The sequence below is a fragment of the Centropristis striata genome, chromosome 4 (genome assembly GCF_030273125.1).
Source record: "Centropristis striata isolate RG_2023a ecotype Rhode Island chromosome 4, C.striata_1.0, whole genome shotgun sequence".
Taxonomy (NCBI): Eukaryota; Metazoa; Chordata; class Actinopteri; order Perciformes; family Serranidae; genus Centropristis; species Centropristis striata.
The window spans coordinates 23,440,399-23,456,609 of NC_081520.1; the positions used below are offsets into that span (position 1 = coordinate 23,440,399).

Sequence of the window (16,211 nt, forward strand, 5' to 3'; positions counted from 1 at the left end):
CACAGTGGAGCTGTCTGTAGCAGTTAGTGTGAAGAGTCCTACAGCTCAGCAGCCTGACGAGCTCAGAGGAAATGAAGTGAGGCTGGACTGTTCAGGAGGAATAAGAGCGCCTGGAGGAGTTCAGCTCTTTGTCCACTAGTACTTTATAATAAGGTCAAAGGTCATTCTGGAGGGCAGCGACCCTTCAATATGAGAGAGTCAGGAACCCATTACAGAGCTGGAGAAAGATGCTCAGTGGAGAGATCATTATTTTACCTGGAGACACAGACAGAGCATTGTGTTCACTCTAACAGCTTTTAATATCATTCTAAGCAATAATACTGTTCATGGTGTTGGAAGGAATTTTGATTTTCAAGCAGCTGAAATTATTTTAAATATCGTCTTTACCCGTGCTATCATTAAATATCAATTTGAGAGAGAGACAGAGAGAGAGAGAGAGAGTTATTTCGTTATCAAAAAAATAAAAATTGGCTCATCAATAAGTTGTGCTTTCTTATAAACAATCCTGTATGAACCTGAGACAATGTGTAACAGCTGATCTGTATAGATATGCTGCAGAACATAGAAATTGGATAACCGCCAGGTCCTGACAGACTGGAGCAGTAGAGACCAGATAAACTGTCCTTCATTCTCTGTTTCCTTGTCAAGTCAAACATTATTGAACTAATCTGCAGTGACAGACGTCACTCTCTGACTGTTTCTTCTGTTAAACGTTGTTACAATTCAAACTGTCCATGGTGACGTCTGCATGTTATCTGCAGGGCAAAACACCGTTAGTGGTAAATAAGAAAACTGAAGTCACTAAAATAAACAGTAACTAATGAAAAGCACATATTTGTCCTCAGCAGCCTCTCAGTGCCATGATGTGACTGGTGTGTGTTGAGGACAGCAGAGCGCTGCCAGTCAGACAGTCTATAGACGTATGAAAGGAAACTGTGGAATCTGTGAGCTGCAGAAGGCGAACACTGTACCAGAGCCAAACATATCTGTAATATATACTCACATAATCCTGTCATGATACACAATGTTTGTTCTTACACATGCATATCTGTAAATAAAACCAGAGCTTTCTCCACCAAGCAGAGCTGCTGTTTACATTTAAAAACTTCTTTCAGGTGCACTTCCTGTGCTGATGTAACAGTGTTGAGTATGATGAGAACGAGTGATTTCAATTTGAAAAGTAAAACAAAAAAAACTAAAGAGCCATACAGCCGGAGCTCAGCAGATAACCCTGCAGCGAGCTGAGAGACACAGATTTACACTCCTGTAGTCTAATGAGATCATCAATTCACCTGCTTTGTCCTCATACACGGGCGGCCAGGGTTCAAATCCGACTTGGAGCCCTTTACCGGATGTCGTCCCCTCTGTCTCTCTCACTCTCAATAAAGCCTTGAAAATGGCCAAAAAATATCTTGGAAAAAAAAGAATCAGACAATCTGAAAGTGCTGGAAGATATATTTTAACAAAGGCAACAAAGGTTCAGAGTGTCAGACTCAGATACTCAGAAAGAAGCTGATAATCTGATTAGAGATGAATCATTTAAAGGACACACCACTTCACATGATCATTTGATAGATGCATCGTCATATTTTCTGGCTCTCAGTCTTCTTTATGCACATTCATCACCAACTGAGTAGCAGAGAAGTTTGATCTAGGAGAAGAGTGTGTATGATGTAGTTCATGTGCTGGTGTGTGTTTTGTATGAATGTTCTCTTTAAACATCACAACAGTGATGCTCCATATCCAAACTACAACTGCAGGACAATCTTAAAATGTGAAGCTTTCACTCTCTGACTTCAATATAAGTTCCAGAGTGAAACAGCTGCAGATCACTCTGCAGTGAGCCTCTCTTCTTCTTCACTGTCATTGCTGCATTTGTTTGTGTGTTACTGCCACCAGCTGTTGAACAGCAGAGTCGTCTGAAATCACTAACTTTGTAACCCTGACGCCACACCTCCAAACTACAACAGCAACATCAATAGTGTTTCATCTGTTTCAGTCCAAGATTCATGCAGCCTTATATACAAGTACACAGATATGTCTGTGTGTGTGTGTGTGTGTGTGTGTCTTACTCTTGCTGTGTAACTTCTACAGCCTCTGTCCCCCCTCAGTCAGACGAGCAGACAATTGTGTGTCAAACACAAGAAACACACAGAAAAGAAGTCGGTTCAAATGTCCATCTTACCTAGAATAAGACAAGAAAAGAGAAGAGAATATGTTCATCAAAATGTAAATAGATGTGAATATAGTTTTCTCCTTGTTCTAAAACATAAACACCAACACCACTGTTATAATGAATTCATCACAAACACATATAAGTGCTCACTGGAAACATACTTGAATAAAAGAAGCGTAAACAGTGTCGATAAGAAAATAATAGGGCATCACACAAAAGAAGTGAGGTTGCCAAGCAACCACATATGATGACAACAAACAATGATCCTGACAGCATCCCAACAATGTTGATATCGTCGCTGTTTCACAAAACCAAAATAACACCTGTTCCAAACTATGATGACAGCAAAATGACCGATTAAAACTCTACAACAGAAATAATTACATATAACATATAACAAAACTTGTATCTGGTTGTTCTGAATGCTAACAGTTAATTAATTAAAGTTCACTGTTCTGTCACTGCTCACTACATGTTTGTGAAGTGAACTCAGCCACTGACACATGATAAAATATCAATCAGTCATCAGAAAATGAATCATCCATCTGTCATTGTCTTTAAGTCTGTGTTGTTGATTGATCTGGATCCATCCTGGTCTTCAGTAGTTCAGTAGATCTGCTGCTACATGCCTCTGATGTGTCACACATTCTAGAATCCTACTGTGATGTCACACACCAGACTGTTCTGTTCTATGACAACAATCACCATGGTTACTTCCTGTTTTAATGGAGCTGATGACAGCTAACAAGTGAAATATGCAACATTTAATACAGCTCTGTCAAATGGATGCTGATATGTGGAGTTGGTGAGAACTGTATCAACATTCAGCATGTATATTTATTGTTTTGTGATTCATGTCTTATTCTGTATAACAAGTGCGGCAGATTGTGTGTGTGTGTGTGTGTGTGTGTGTGTGTGTGTGTGTGTGTGAGTCTCTGTGAGGAAACATGCATTTGAATGTGATTGAATGTAAATAACAGTATGCAGAAATAATCTGTTATATCTGCTGCAGGGACAGGTTTTGCATCCATCGGCACCCAGAAAACTCCTCCAGCTTTTATTCTGACATGGAAATTTACCAACTGCATTCAGAACTAGAAAATTTCCTCTGGGAAATTCTGAAAGGGCCACGGGGGCTACTGCCAGTGTGTGTACACTATGATGAGATTCTTCAGAGATTTCAAACTATGCCCTTTAACCTCAAAATGTGTGTGTGTGTGTGTGTGTGTGTGTGTGTGTGTGTGTGTGTGTGTGTAAAATTAAAATCACATAAAGTTGCCTGTGTGTGTGTGTGTGTGTGTGTGTGTGTGCGCGCGCGCGTGTGTTTGAAGCATGTGTATGCATGTGTGAGGAGTGTGCGCGCTTACGCGCATGTGTGTGTGTGTGTATCTGTAACTGTAATCACATCAAAGATCAAAGGCAATCAGATCAAAGCAATCAACAGAATTAACTGACACCTGTTAATGTCCCGGAAGAGTGACAGCAGCCAGAGGTGGACAGATTTTCTGGCCTCGAACAGAAAGCATTTTTGGCAAAACCATAATACCTATCATTGATCCGACTTCACTTTGAGCATCCTGAGTTCTTCCTGAACGTCTACATATGTTTTTTTTTTTAAGAAAAATGAAAAAATTTTAGAAAAAATGTTTGAGCGATCTAAAAAAAACTGTTAAATCTCCCTTTTTTCAGAAATCTTCCTGTGTTTTTAATATGGGAGCCAATGAGGCTGTTGGTGCGTGTTAGTGGCGCATCTGTGCGTCCTACGCCCAAACTGTAACTCTGACAGCTTTACCAGAGGATTGTGAGTGAGAAGACAAATTTTCTTACGTTTCTATGAATAAATTATTTCTGTACAGTGGAATTTGCGGCCTGGAGCGCAGTTTTCAAATTTCTTTTTGGAGAATTTTTTCTCTCCCTCTACACTCGATGATGTCACACACTGTGACATGAACATTCCGTGCAATACACACCCATTATAATCTCAGAATTTCTCCAAAAATGATCATGGTCATTGAACAGGGATTGATAAAAAACTATATGACCTATCGAAACATGGATTAATACACCAATACACAAGACTTGTGTCTACTGTTTTAAGTTTAAATGGAGTCTCTAGGTGAAATTATGCCGGAGAAGTAGACGTTTAAAAATCTCCAATTATTGTTCTTTTTCGCTCATTTTTTTCCGGCCGTCCCATTCATTTCAATGCAAAATTTTGGGCAATTTTTCGCAACTTATGTTGCGAAAAATTCGTATTCTGTAGAGAAAAGTAATAGCACACCGATCCCAATCAAACCGCACGTTTTGATGTATAATTTGTCCTGCAACTCTTCAAGTTGTAGGACTAGTAGCGGGACCAAATTGCGTCCGGAAGAGGAAGAAGAAAAAATCCACAGTATAACAGTAGTGCTCGGGGCTTTGCCCCGAGGCCCTAATAACAACAACAACAACCACAACATCAACTGTCACAAGATCATTTCCCCAACAAACAGCACGTGTTGGCTGAAGAGTGCGCAGCAGGAATAAAGTTGAATCTTTTTTATGCACATGCAGAAACTAAAACTTAGGCAAGATGCCAACCTCTACAGGACCTTCTTATTACACTGTATAAAATAACTTTGTACTGCTTTATAATTGTAGATATGATGTGTATGTGTGATTTATATCTCAATGTAAGTCAATTATGTGAGTCTAATATACTGTGGACCTACACCTACACATACACTAGAGAAGAAGATGGAAATAACTTGCTGATCTGTATGAAAAAAGTGGAACCAATATACAGCAAAAACCTGTGTGGTGAATCTATGACCATCTGAGTTTACAGTATCACTCACTGAGCTAAATAAAGTACAACACTGTGTATTCCTGCTCGGTTGTCGCTCTCTATATGAGGTATTACTCCTGCAAGGGATCATCTGACAGGGAGAATATCTCCAGCCTTACACACCAACACACACACTGTCACAGCAACACAGACTGAAACAAAGCTCTTAATCCAGCAGCTTCACTGAGAGAACTGACTGACCTGGAAACCGACTGAATGACTGAACACACACACATTTATTGCCTCTTGTATGTTTCTGTGTGATAACACAAGAGACTTTCATTAGCAAGACAAAGACACAGAAACACATGACTTCACTGCTTATTCCTCAAAGTGAAACAGAAGCTTCATGTGTTGAGTTACATTTTACATTTATGAGTATTGATGTCTGCAGTTAAATATGAAGTTAAACTCTCCTGTGTTCTGATATTCAGCTGAACTCACAGTGGGACGCAGACATACAGCACAACAATGAACAAAATGTGTCATAGAGATGAGTTCATATGCAGGGAAAGCTATTCATTTATATATATGAAAACATTTTAACTGCTATTTTAGGAATTCCTTAAGTTTTGTGATTTTATTCAGAGCCTTTCAGAGTTTATAATGGGTGTGTATTGGATGGAATGTTTAGAGCTAGTGTGTATGGTATCACAGTTACAGTGGAGAGAGGCTGAGCATTTTTTTTTTAAAATCTTTCAGACATTCTTTATGAATTATTTCTAGGGCAGATTGTAGATAAATTTGTGCTCTTTGCAGACATCTTACTCTGGAGTTAATCAGGTGTATAGATTTGGCTCAGTGAGCCTCAATGTAAAGAAAAACTAGAAACTAGAAAAAAGACTAACCTGCATCTTTATGAGATTTGTTTTTTCTACAGATATGAAACCTACATCAAGACGTTCAACAGAGACTTATCTTTCTGATGATGCTAATTTTTTGCTTTTAGGACTCATGTTTTTTGGGGAAAAAAGGAGTAGTTTGAGAGGTCCACTTGCCATTAAATCTCCTATCTCAACTGTTAGATATAAACTGATAGTGTGTGCCCCTCCACTATCCAATGCTGCACTCATCGCCTAGCAACCAAGAGTGTTTACTCTTCAAAATAAAAGCCACACAAAGTTACTTAATCTCAGAAGTTAGTAGAATTAAAGCCTGACAGTTCATTGTGGCTTAACAGGACAACCACAACAAGACTTGTATTCCAAGCATGTTTTAGTTACATACTAAAATGTGCAGAATGATCAGGAATAGTGTGCTATGTATTTGTCATGCCAATTCACCTCCCAATTTTCGTGGAAATCGATAAAAATTAAAGGCCCATTGAAATGAATAGGAGATGGACTTGAAAAGAGTTCAGAAACGCCTCACTTTGGGGTTGTGGCAATTCGCTATATTCTAACATAGAAACATGCTTCAAAGTTTAAACAGGTCACAAGAATCCCAACTATACTTGTCCAAATTGGCATTTCCATCACTCCCACAGCTTTCACGACATGGCAGATTAAATTATGGGGATTATAATAAATAGTAGAATATTAAGAATATTCCTCAATACTCCTCACCCCGACATTCACTAAACATGTAAAACTGATTGATGGATGATGTGTTACAGCTGCATTGGGCCACCTGCAGATAAAATCAGTCTGATTTAAAAAAAAAACTACAAGGCAGAGTAATGGATGACTTAAACATATAATATTATACTAAACCGTCCATATTGTTGACCAAGAAAATGCAGATTCTTCCTGCAGGGAGAATATTTCCCTTTGATTTCCTCCACTGAGTTAACTACCATAAAGCCTTTTAGGCTCGAGCTACTTACAGTCTGAAGAGCTTCATTAATGCTGACATTCAATTACAGAAGCAGACAGGAGAAAGTTTTCCTCTCTTTGTGTAACGTTCACTTCATCTTCTCTTATTCTGTCTCTCTGCACTTCTCTGTATCCTCTTATCTTCTTTCTGCATGTGTTTGACTTGAGGCTGCACAGACATGGTAGATAATGGAAAGATAATCATGAAGTAATGAGGGATTACTGAGTAACTACTCAGCTTTCATTACCTAAAGTTTGTCCTACTATCTGCTCATCTCTGGGGTCATTTACTGTGGATAAAGAAAGAATTAAAATCAGTATCAGATATGAACAGGATGAACCTCCTGCATGTGACACCCTCTAGGTGAGGCTTGTTGTATAAAGAAGTGGCTGGCGACCCCAGTGTCACAAAGGTGTCTCCTGTCTGCCAACAGTGAAGTAAGCAGTGAAAACATTGCGGTGCAGAGAGCTTTATTACTTCCTCCAGCCATCATTCTGATGCATTCAGTGTCTTTATAACAAAAGGTAAAGGAAACCATTAAAGTTAAACTGTCATTGTGGAAATTAGTGTGTAGAGAGTGAGCAGCAATAAGAGGCAGAGCTCTGTGATGTAACATCTCTGTGTGCTTCTTTGTTTCAGCTGCTTTAGAAACAGGAGAAAGAGCTTCACAGTCACCTGTTGATTATAACAGTTAGTTGCATATTGATCCCTGAAGGAGAACTGTTTGAAATCCATTAGCAGAGAAATAATGAGCTACTGACAGTGATGCTGCTGCTGGTGTGTGATGCTGCATTTACTGTAGGAAAGGTGTTCAGAGCTGGACTGGTGGTGGTTCTCTGAACCTTGATAGCAATTAAAGAACAGCGAAGCACAAACACACTGAGACCTGCTGGTGATTCTCCATTCAGTGGACTACAGCAGACTGTCAGGGTTCAGTGCACAGGAACAGGTCCTGGCTGCTGAGGAAACAGAATGGGATGTCCACAATGGTTTGAATCTGATCTAGGTATCTAAGATCTATCCAGTTGATTACTAATCACTGATCTAGATACCGGACCTCCTCCAGATCCTCCTGGGGATCCTTAAGGTCTCCCAGGTCAGCTGGTAAGTCTCTTGTCTCTACCTCAACATCTCCAGTCAGCTGTGTGTTGAATCGCTTTAAAGGAAAACAGTCAGGAGGTACAGTTCAATGTGTGAGCTACTATTAGCTGTTCCACTGATGCATTAGTGGGTCAGTATTAAAACTAATTCCTCTGTGTCTCAGCTGGATCCCTCCTTGATCTCTGCACCACCCATGTGTTATTCAATACACATCCTATACATTAATGTGTGATGAAAGAGTGTTAGCACAGCATGTGATCTGTTGATGAGACAACTGATTATTGACTGATTACTGACTGATTACTCCCAATCTCCTGCTGTCATCACACACAATTAATATCCTCTGTAATGAAATAATGGTGTATGTGTGAGAGTGATGACACATCATGATGAAATTAAATTAAATATTAACACTGCAGGCTGCTGGAACACCTTCAGAAACACACATCACATTGTGTATAATGTTGCCATTGAAGCCTGAATGCAGCAACATGAGAATGTGTTCAATATATTAAATGTTTGAACAGAAGCTCCTCTACATGTGTATCTGACTCACAGAGTAGAAAGAGAGCTACATTGTATCTGTCCACTAACTTCCATTGTTCAACTACAGGTTCAAACAGGAAATCAAGAACTGGGATCTGAGTCTCAAAGATTAATGGTGCAACTGGTTTCAAAGGTCACATGAACTCTCATGAAGTTTACTGTAACAGAGTAAAAGCCTGGAAACACTCAGTCACAGCCCACAAGAAGATCACTGCACCTTAACAGACCTTAATGAAATAAACAGATTTGTTCCAGTTGGACATAAAGGAATATCAGGACATCTGCAATGAAACACTAATAAGAACAAAATGAAGTTTGACATCTCTGATCAAATATTCTCAAATACTCTGATGCATGTCCGCTCACATGAAGTGACAGACCACAAACTGTCAGTAACTGCTGCTTTATTATGAGCTGAGACAATTAGAGCAGACACATAATTATCTTCATTAAAGTGGAAGTGTTGGTGAGGGTCTCATGTTTTAGAATAGCTGAGGGGTGTACCACATCTAAACACTCCAACAGCCTTCAGAACATCTCATTAGTGCTTGGGGACTGTGTGACTCATTAAGAGATGTGATGAGATTAAGGATCCAATGAAAACAATCAGTGTCCCCCCGCTGTCTCCCTGTCTCTGTGTCTCTCACTGTGAACTCCATAAGTAAACAAACCTCTCATTAAAACTACAAAGTTTAATTTGTCCTAATTAATTGGATGAGTCCTGTATAAAATGTCATCATGCTGCCCTGATGAACAGTGAAAGAGCAGACTAGAAGCTTCAGTCAGCTGGTGGAGCAGCAGTGCAACATGAAGGAGCCTCATCTTGTATCAGCTGCAGAGGTCTGAACAGTTACACCACAAACTGTGTGACATCAAATCAACTGCATGTTTTAAATGCATCCTCTTCATGTTCCTCTACACACCCTCACCTACACAACATCAATTACCACAACGGACACTTAAACAAAGAGGATTATTCCTCCCACCTGCTCTCAGCTGACCTGAGCTGACCTCATTGTTTCTCATCACGTCTCTGCTCAGCATTTATTATGTTGCTTACTGAGAGAAATCATTGCAAAGTTAGCGGAAATGAAGAAGACCAGACAAAGCTGAAATTATTTCGGGGAGCCAGCAAATATAAATGTTAAGCAGGGAAAGTTTAAATAAAAAGAAGAAAGACAGTTAAAATACAGGAGAGCTGAGAGAGATGGGAGTGGCTGCACACTGTGAACGAATGAGTGGAAACATTTGAACAACTCACTGAGAAAACACAGGATGAGAAGTAATGAGAGGAATCAAAATTAAATCAGAGCTTCAGATTTCAGCATTGACTCTGAAGACCTGATGCTGATTTAATCATTAAATCCAGCTGAGCTGCTTCTGTCAGCGCTCCATTAGCAAACATACACAGTTCCTCTTACAGCTGATGTTCTTACAGTGTGGAGAGCATCATTACTTACTGCTGACATTTCATTACAGAAGCAGAAGACAGGAGAGAACACATGGAAACACATATCATCCCTCTCTGTGACTGACTCTGTCTTTTCTCTTCCTGTTTCTCATCAGCATTTCTTGTTTTTTCTCTCCTCTCTTGCTCTCTTGTCACACTTGGCTGATGCTGGTAAGCAGCCAGTGACAAAGTATCTGCACCCTGACCAAAGTGTGCTTCTGTAGTAAACAAAGGAAGATAACTAGTTCAACACTGAGCTTCTGGAGATGCAGATCAGCTCTATCAGTGGAGCCACGATGAGACAGAATATACATATGACAGGTGAAGCAGAATTACCATGAGCTATAAATCAGAGGATGGATTTATAGTCACGAATATCAAAATATTCTAAAGACACCTAACCATACAGTGAGTAAATGTTTTCTATAAACAGTATATATTGACATATATTTCTTATTCATATTCAAATCTGTTCATTGTAGAATATTGTTTGTTTACCTTGTTCAGCTCTGTCGTCTCTGTTTACAGCTGTATGTCTCTTTCTTTGTAAATACACCACTACATCAGAATTTCAGAATCCCAATGTGACCACATCAAAGCCAGCATAACACAGTCTGATTCTGATTCTGATTCTGATTCTAAATTCTGATTCTGATTCTTAAAAAGAAATCTAGTGTGCAGCAGCCTGGATCATGCAGGATAAATAACTGATTTAAAAACAATCAAACTTAAAACTGTTAGAAGTTATTTTCTCTTAAGAACACTAAAAAGTCTAATGTCAGTGGCAGCCTGACATCAACTGTTGTCTCTACACTGGAAAGGTGAGTACTGTACCTTTAAACACAACTCTAACTTATAAAACCATGCACACTTTATTACTGTGTTGCTGTTGCTTATTTGTTGATAATTAGTGCAAGATTAAGTTACAGGCTGGGAAAGATCAATATTAGGGGAAGAAAAAAAATAAATATATGTATATATAATGGCCCAAGAGTACATCTTGGAGACTGATATCTAAAACAAAGAAAACAACAAGTGATGGGTGATCAATAATCCATGTGTAAGAGAAGACATATAGGTTCTAAATGTATTTACTGGACATTGTTTGAACTGCTTTGATGCTGACTCAGGTTACTCTGAGATGAATAATCGATCATGTTCAGACTACAGCTGGATTTAAACAAGCACTTTTCAACCAAAGTCTTAAAGAAAGATGACATATGGTCTCATGCTTTCAAGTTTTTTTTATTAAAAAGAAGCAGACAGTCACAATTTCAAACAGAAATAATTTTACACAGAAGGTATTTAACATTTCATCCTTTAAAAAAAATACACATTGGACAACTATAGTTTAGTAGAAAGCCAAACAATATTCATGAGTCCGCTCAGAAAGAATATTAGAATCCAGATGTTTAGTGTGTATGTTAACATCTGAAAGGGCTTTTGGAGCAGAAAAAGGTATAAGAAGTGCCACATGCGGTGTTACCCCAACCATCTGAAATGTGAAAAGAAGAGAAAAAATAACATTACAATGAAATCAATCATTAAGTAACATAATTTGCATTTTCCACATAAAAGTAAGTTAATCAGTAATTACACCCAAAAAGATGTGAAAGAAACGTCACATCACTGTTATCAAGACAAATACATACAGATATAATCTCTGAGAACAAGATTAAGTTAATCTTATTTGGACTTGTAATTTGAAATGAGATGGAGAGTGTGTGGCAGTTAAGGCTATGTCGGAGTCAAACATGACCTGTTACAGCACAGTGCACACAGCTGCACCGTTTATAACTGAGAAGGAAAATATATTCCAATATTACTCTGAAATTTGATATAAATTGATGTTGCCCTGTAAAATCTTCACAAATAGCCACATAGTAAAATGTTTCATTTTATATTCCCTGTATGATAATAACATAAGAAAACAGGTAAAGTAGAAAAAGGTTCACTAATGTAGCAGCCAGCCTGAAGAAATCACATGGACTTACTGCTGCTGCGTAAGAAGACACAGGGGTGGCTGCTGGAGCTGGACTGGCCATACCAGTTGGTGTAATAGAAACCCTCACGGTCAATCCACATCCACTGGCCCTAAGAGACAAAGAGCATGACTGTAAGACAGTGTGACCAAGTCTGGATCCCCATTGGACCAGGTCCTGGGCTTGATCTGGACTAGCTAAGTGGTGGTTAGTCTTCAAAAATCCAGACCTGCAGCTGGAAGCCTCCCAGCCATACGCTGCTCTGACGGGCATTCTGTGTTATCTGCTGGAGGAAGCTGTACTCTCTGGGGTTTGTAACCGAGGCCAGGTTGGCACCCAGGCTGTTGCAGTACTCCTGTCAGACAGAGGACGATCATAGCATCTTAGTGGTGAAACAGTTTAATAGTTGTTCATTGAATTTCTTCATTTTCTGCCTCTAAACTGTCATGAGCTGTGATGTTTTCATGTTTTCATGGATTAATGGTGGCAGACTGACTGATTGACCATCACCATATAGATTCTCCATATTTGTTTACATGTTGCAATCACAAACACAAGTGTTACAGTAGCAGTACCTCAGCTCTGTGCCATGTCATGGCGGTCTGGCTGTACAGGAAGCAGCGAGATTCATGGCTGTACCAGCCATTTGGACACAAGTTAAAACGAGCTACAGAAAGACAAAAGAGAGAGAACGTTGTCTTCAACAGAGCAGTTTCACTCATTGAAACACACTGATAATAATTAATAATTTCACTTTGGACAGCCTCAGACAGCAGAAAGAGTCGTTCTAAATACAACTTAAACAGTGATGTGGCTCTTACATTCAGGATCTGCCTCCTCAGACACAAGTGCTGCTGAAACAGAAACAGTGAACACAATGATTAGTATCAGTATGTGTCAAAAAAGAACAAAAAGGTTTTCAACAGTCCAATCTAACTGAACTTGTTTCATTAGTTTAGCAATATGTGAAACAGTTAAGGAGTACTTGATAAGTATAACTGATAAACCAAATATGTATTTTAATGTTCATTGACAATGAGCAGTCGCACAATATATTGTTGTGAATTCTGTGTGTCTTTCCTGATTACCATTTCTGGGAGCAGGGACAGCATCTTCTGGTGCAAATACTTCTTTTTTCATCATCATCTCGTCCTCCATTTCTGAAACATCAACAGCTTCATTAATCTTCACAACTACAAGTCAAGAATGTTAGCTACAGATCATATTAATAAGTGTGTCTCTTGTAGTAGGTGTGTCCTGTAAAACTGTGACCCACAGACAATCTACATGATCAAGTTTGGCTTTTTGGACATCGTAGATAGAAGTGACCATATTTGGTCAGGAGGGAACTAAGTTATCACGTAATGCTGGTGATCAGCTTGGTTGGCAAGGCGACCAAAAATGAATAATATACCTTGATTTATTGTCTATTTTACTCTAAATGGGACACATTTTTGTCATCATGTTGTAATAAACACTTGAAACTAGCAAGTGAGACCATAAAGTCATTAGGAACGTGTTTACTGAGGTAATAAATGGGGTCATTTTCTCATAGAGTTCCATACAATCTGACTTTGCATTGGCTTCACTTTTCAGACCCGGATCTTGAAATATATTTCCCTTCAAACAGCTAGACAAGTGAGAAAACAAGTGAACTTGACTTCTGAGCATCCTGCTGTAACTTCCTGTGTCTATTAAAGCTGAGAGCTTCAATACTGACCTGGAGCCTTCCCTTTGTCTTCAGCCGGAGCTGCAGAAAAAAACAATCACGTCACTGTCAGTAACATTAGAGCACGAGTTACTCTACCTGTGTGTGTGTGTGTGTGTGTGTGTGTGTGTGTGTGTGTGTGTGTGTGTGTGTTGAACCTGACCTGCAAATGAAGCACAGAAAAGTATGGAGAGGACCAGGACAGTCTTCATGGTGATGATCAACTGATCGTTCTGTGTGGAGAAGAAAAAAACACCAATAAACACACAGAGGGAGAGCACAGCCATGGGCTCCACTGAATGAAAAGCAGTGCAGCAGGTGTCTTACCTTTCAGTTAGATGTGAGGTGATGATGTTCAGGTATCAGCTGAATGATGCTGACGAGGAGGTCTCACTGCTCTTTATATACACACTGGAACCACACTGAGTCTGTTCATGTGGGCGTGTGGATGGCAGCACGTGCTGAGGTTTGTCTGATAATTAGCTCAGTATGAGGGACTCTGATTACAGTAAGCAAATAAAGCTGTGACCCTGAACTCTGATCTTCTTCCTGACAGCATGTAAACAGTTTGCCCAAACCACTTCCTTGTTGTTGATTTTTTTTTTTTTACCTCAGGTTAATGGTTTCAAAGAATTGTAACAAAAATATATATTTATTTATTCATCACTGTATTAATTTCCCTATTTATTTACTTTTCTAATGATTCTTTCCTTTACTAAAATTGTATTAATCATTAATCTTCAAAATATTTTTGCAATAATTGTAAATGTACTTATGTATTTTTTTAGATATTAATTTGCCCTTATTAAGGATGCATTCCTCTTTTATTTTCTTGATATATTTTTTAATACTTTTTCTGTTAGATTTCTTCTTCATCATGAAATGAGGGAGTGTTCTTCCATCATCCATAGTGACACATTTCCAAATTATAATTAAGTAAGATTACATTAGTATGAACAGCAAATATATATATATATATATATATATATATATATATATATATATATATATATATATATATATATATATATATATATATATATATTAAGCATAGCAGTGAAAGTATGCAGGATAAATGGCTTCTGTCATGGTTTTATACTACACATGATATTATTAGAGCATTGAAGCATGAATATATGACATGTTAATCCTGCACCTGGTTGTGGTGGAGATATTTTACAGACTAGGCAGTTTAATCTGTAACTGTGTGATCCAGCTGCAGACACTGTCCCACTGATTTAAAGCCCCACCAGGAGTAATGACAAATAATGTATACAGTCCCTTCACACAGTAAAAAGATACTCAGAAATGATGGTGATTGACTGGTTACTGAAGTGGAGGCATTGAATGAAGGAAATAATTTTCACTTGTTGTTCACTCACATCAAGAGCTACACATGTAGCTGTGTCCTGGAAGATCATAGTGGCATGAAGAAAGTCTAAAGTCTGTTTAGAGTTCCTGTAAGTCTGCAGTGGATTATCTTGCTATCACTCCCGTAAACAAGGAAGCAAGACGCCTAGTTAAAAGTAAAATTACACAATGTTTTATTGTCTGTTATCATAAGAACTTCTTACAGACATTTATGATTATGACACTGATGAAGAATCCCATGTGATGAGGCAGAGCCAGCACCTACACTAATGTCCTCCTGCTGGGAATGTGACTGTTCCTGCAGCAGGAAACTGTGAGACTGGGTTGCTTCATGGCTGGTACATCTGGTTCTGTAGTCGGGTTGGATCTAGGTCAGATCATATTCCCACATCAGACTAACTGCTCCAGAGTTCCTTTGGGACCAAACCCAGACCACCTCCTCTAATGGTCTTGCAGTTGTTTTGTTCTGCACCCTGGCACTCAAACAAACTGCACCAAGGGGGAAAGCAAACCAGATTTACCTAAAAGATGCTGGTTTAAAAACTCCCCATGAGCAAATTACTGACCCTATTGGAATTGGGCATAAAGGAGTTGTAATGCCTCGTCCACAACAGGAAAACATGAGCCCTCCTGGAGTCACACCTAGGTGGGGAGCATGCTGAATGGATTAGTGGCTACGTAAAGCCACCGCTCTGTGGGCCCAACCTCTTGCAGGGATCAGTATTGGGGCTGAGTATATTGTAAGCCAGGTGGCAGGTAAAGAGGGTATCAAGGCCTGCTGACAGCTGCATCACAGACTGGCTCTGTAGATGTGGAACATCACCTCTTTGGCTCTTGTATCTGGTGTGGAAGGTAGTCGGGCTTGGACTTCTAGAGAGGGTCTGGACTCTCATCTGTTAGGAGTTGGTAAAATATATCATCTTTGTACAGTTTTCAGTTGAATTTATGACACAATGGATTAACATGGTTAGGTTTTACATTTTCAATGGATTAGTATTATTAACGCCAAGGCTGATGTTTTCAGATTAGGACTCCTTGAGTCTGATACAGGAAAACATATTTACTGTAAGTGTATCTACATGTAGGAATTGATTTCGATTTCATATTTGTCTTTCGTCCTGAAAAATGAAGCAAAATGTTTGTTTTTGTAGTTCATGTTAATTATTGTTCTATTGTGGCAACTGATAACACTTTATGATTATTGATATATTGATCATGAAATCATTTTACTATTA

At 38.9% G+C, this 16,211-nt stretch overlaps 1 protein-coding gene across 1 annotated transcript; it reads right to left on the reverse strand.

Annotated features, from left to right (window-relative positions):
• Window positions 1-11,339: 11,339 nt before the first annotated feature.
• On the reverse strand, window positions 11,340-13,949 carry LOC131970640 (struthiocalcin-1-like). The gene is made up of 7 exons (XM_059332075.1): window positions 13,769-13,949; window positions 13,618-13,647; window positions 12,986-13,027; window positions 12,473-12,564; window positions 12,127-12,252; window positions 11,910-12,009; window positions 11,340-11,410 (listed from the first exon to the last, which is right to left on the reverse strand). Exons 1-7 carry the CDS (start codon window positions 13,890-13,892, stop codon window positions 11,340-11,342), a joined length of 585 nt encoding a protein of 194 aa, XP_059188058.1. The 5' UTR covers window positions 13,893-13,949.
• Window positions 13,950-16,211: the final 2,262 nt, after the last annotated feature.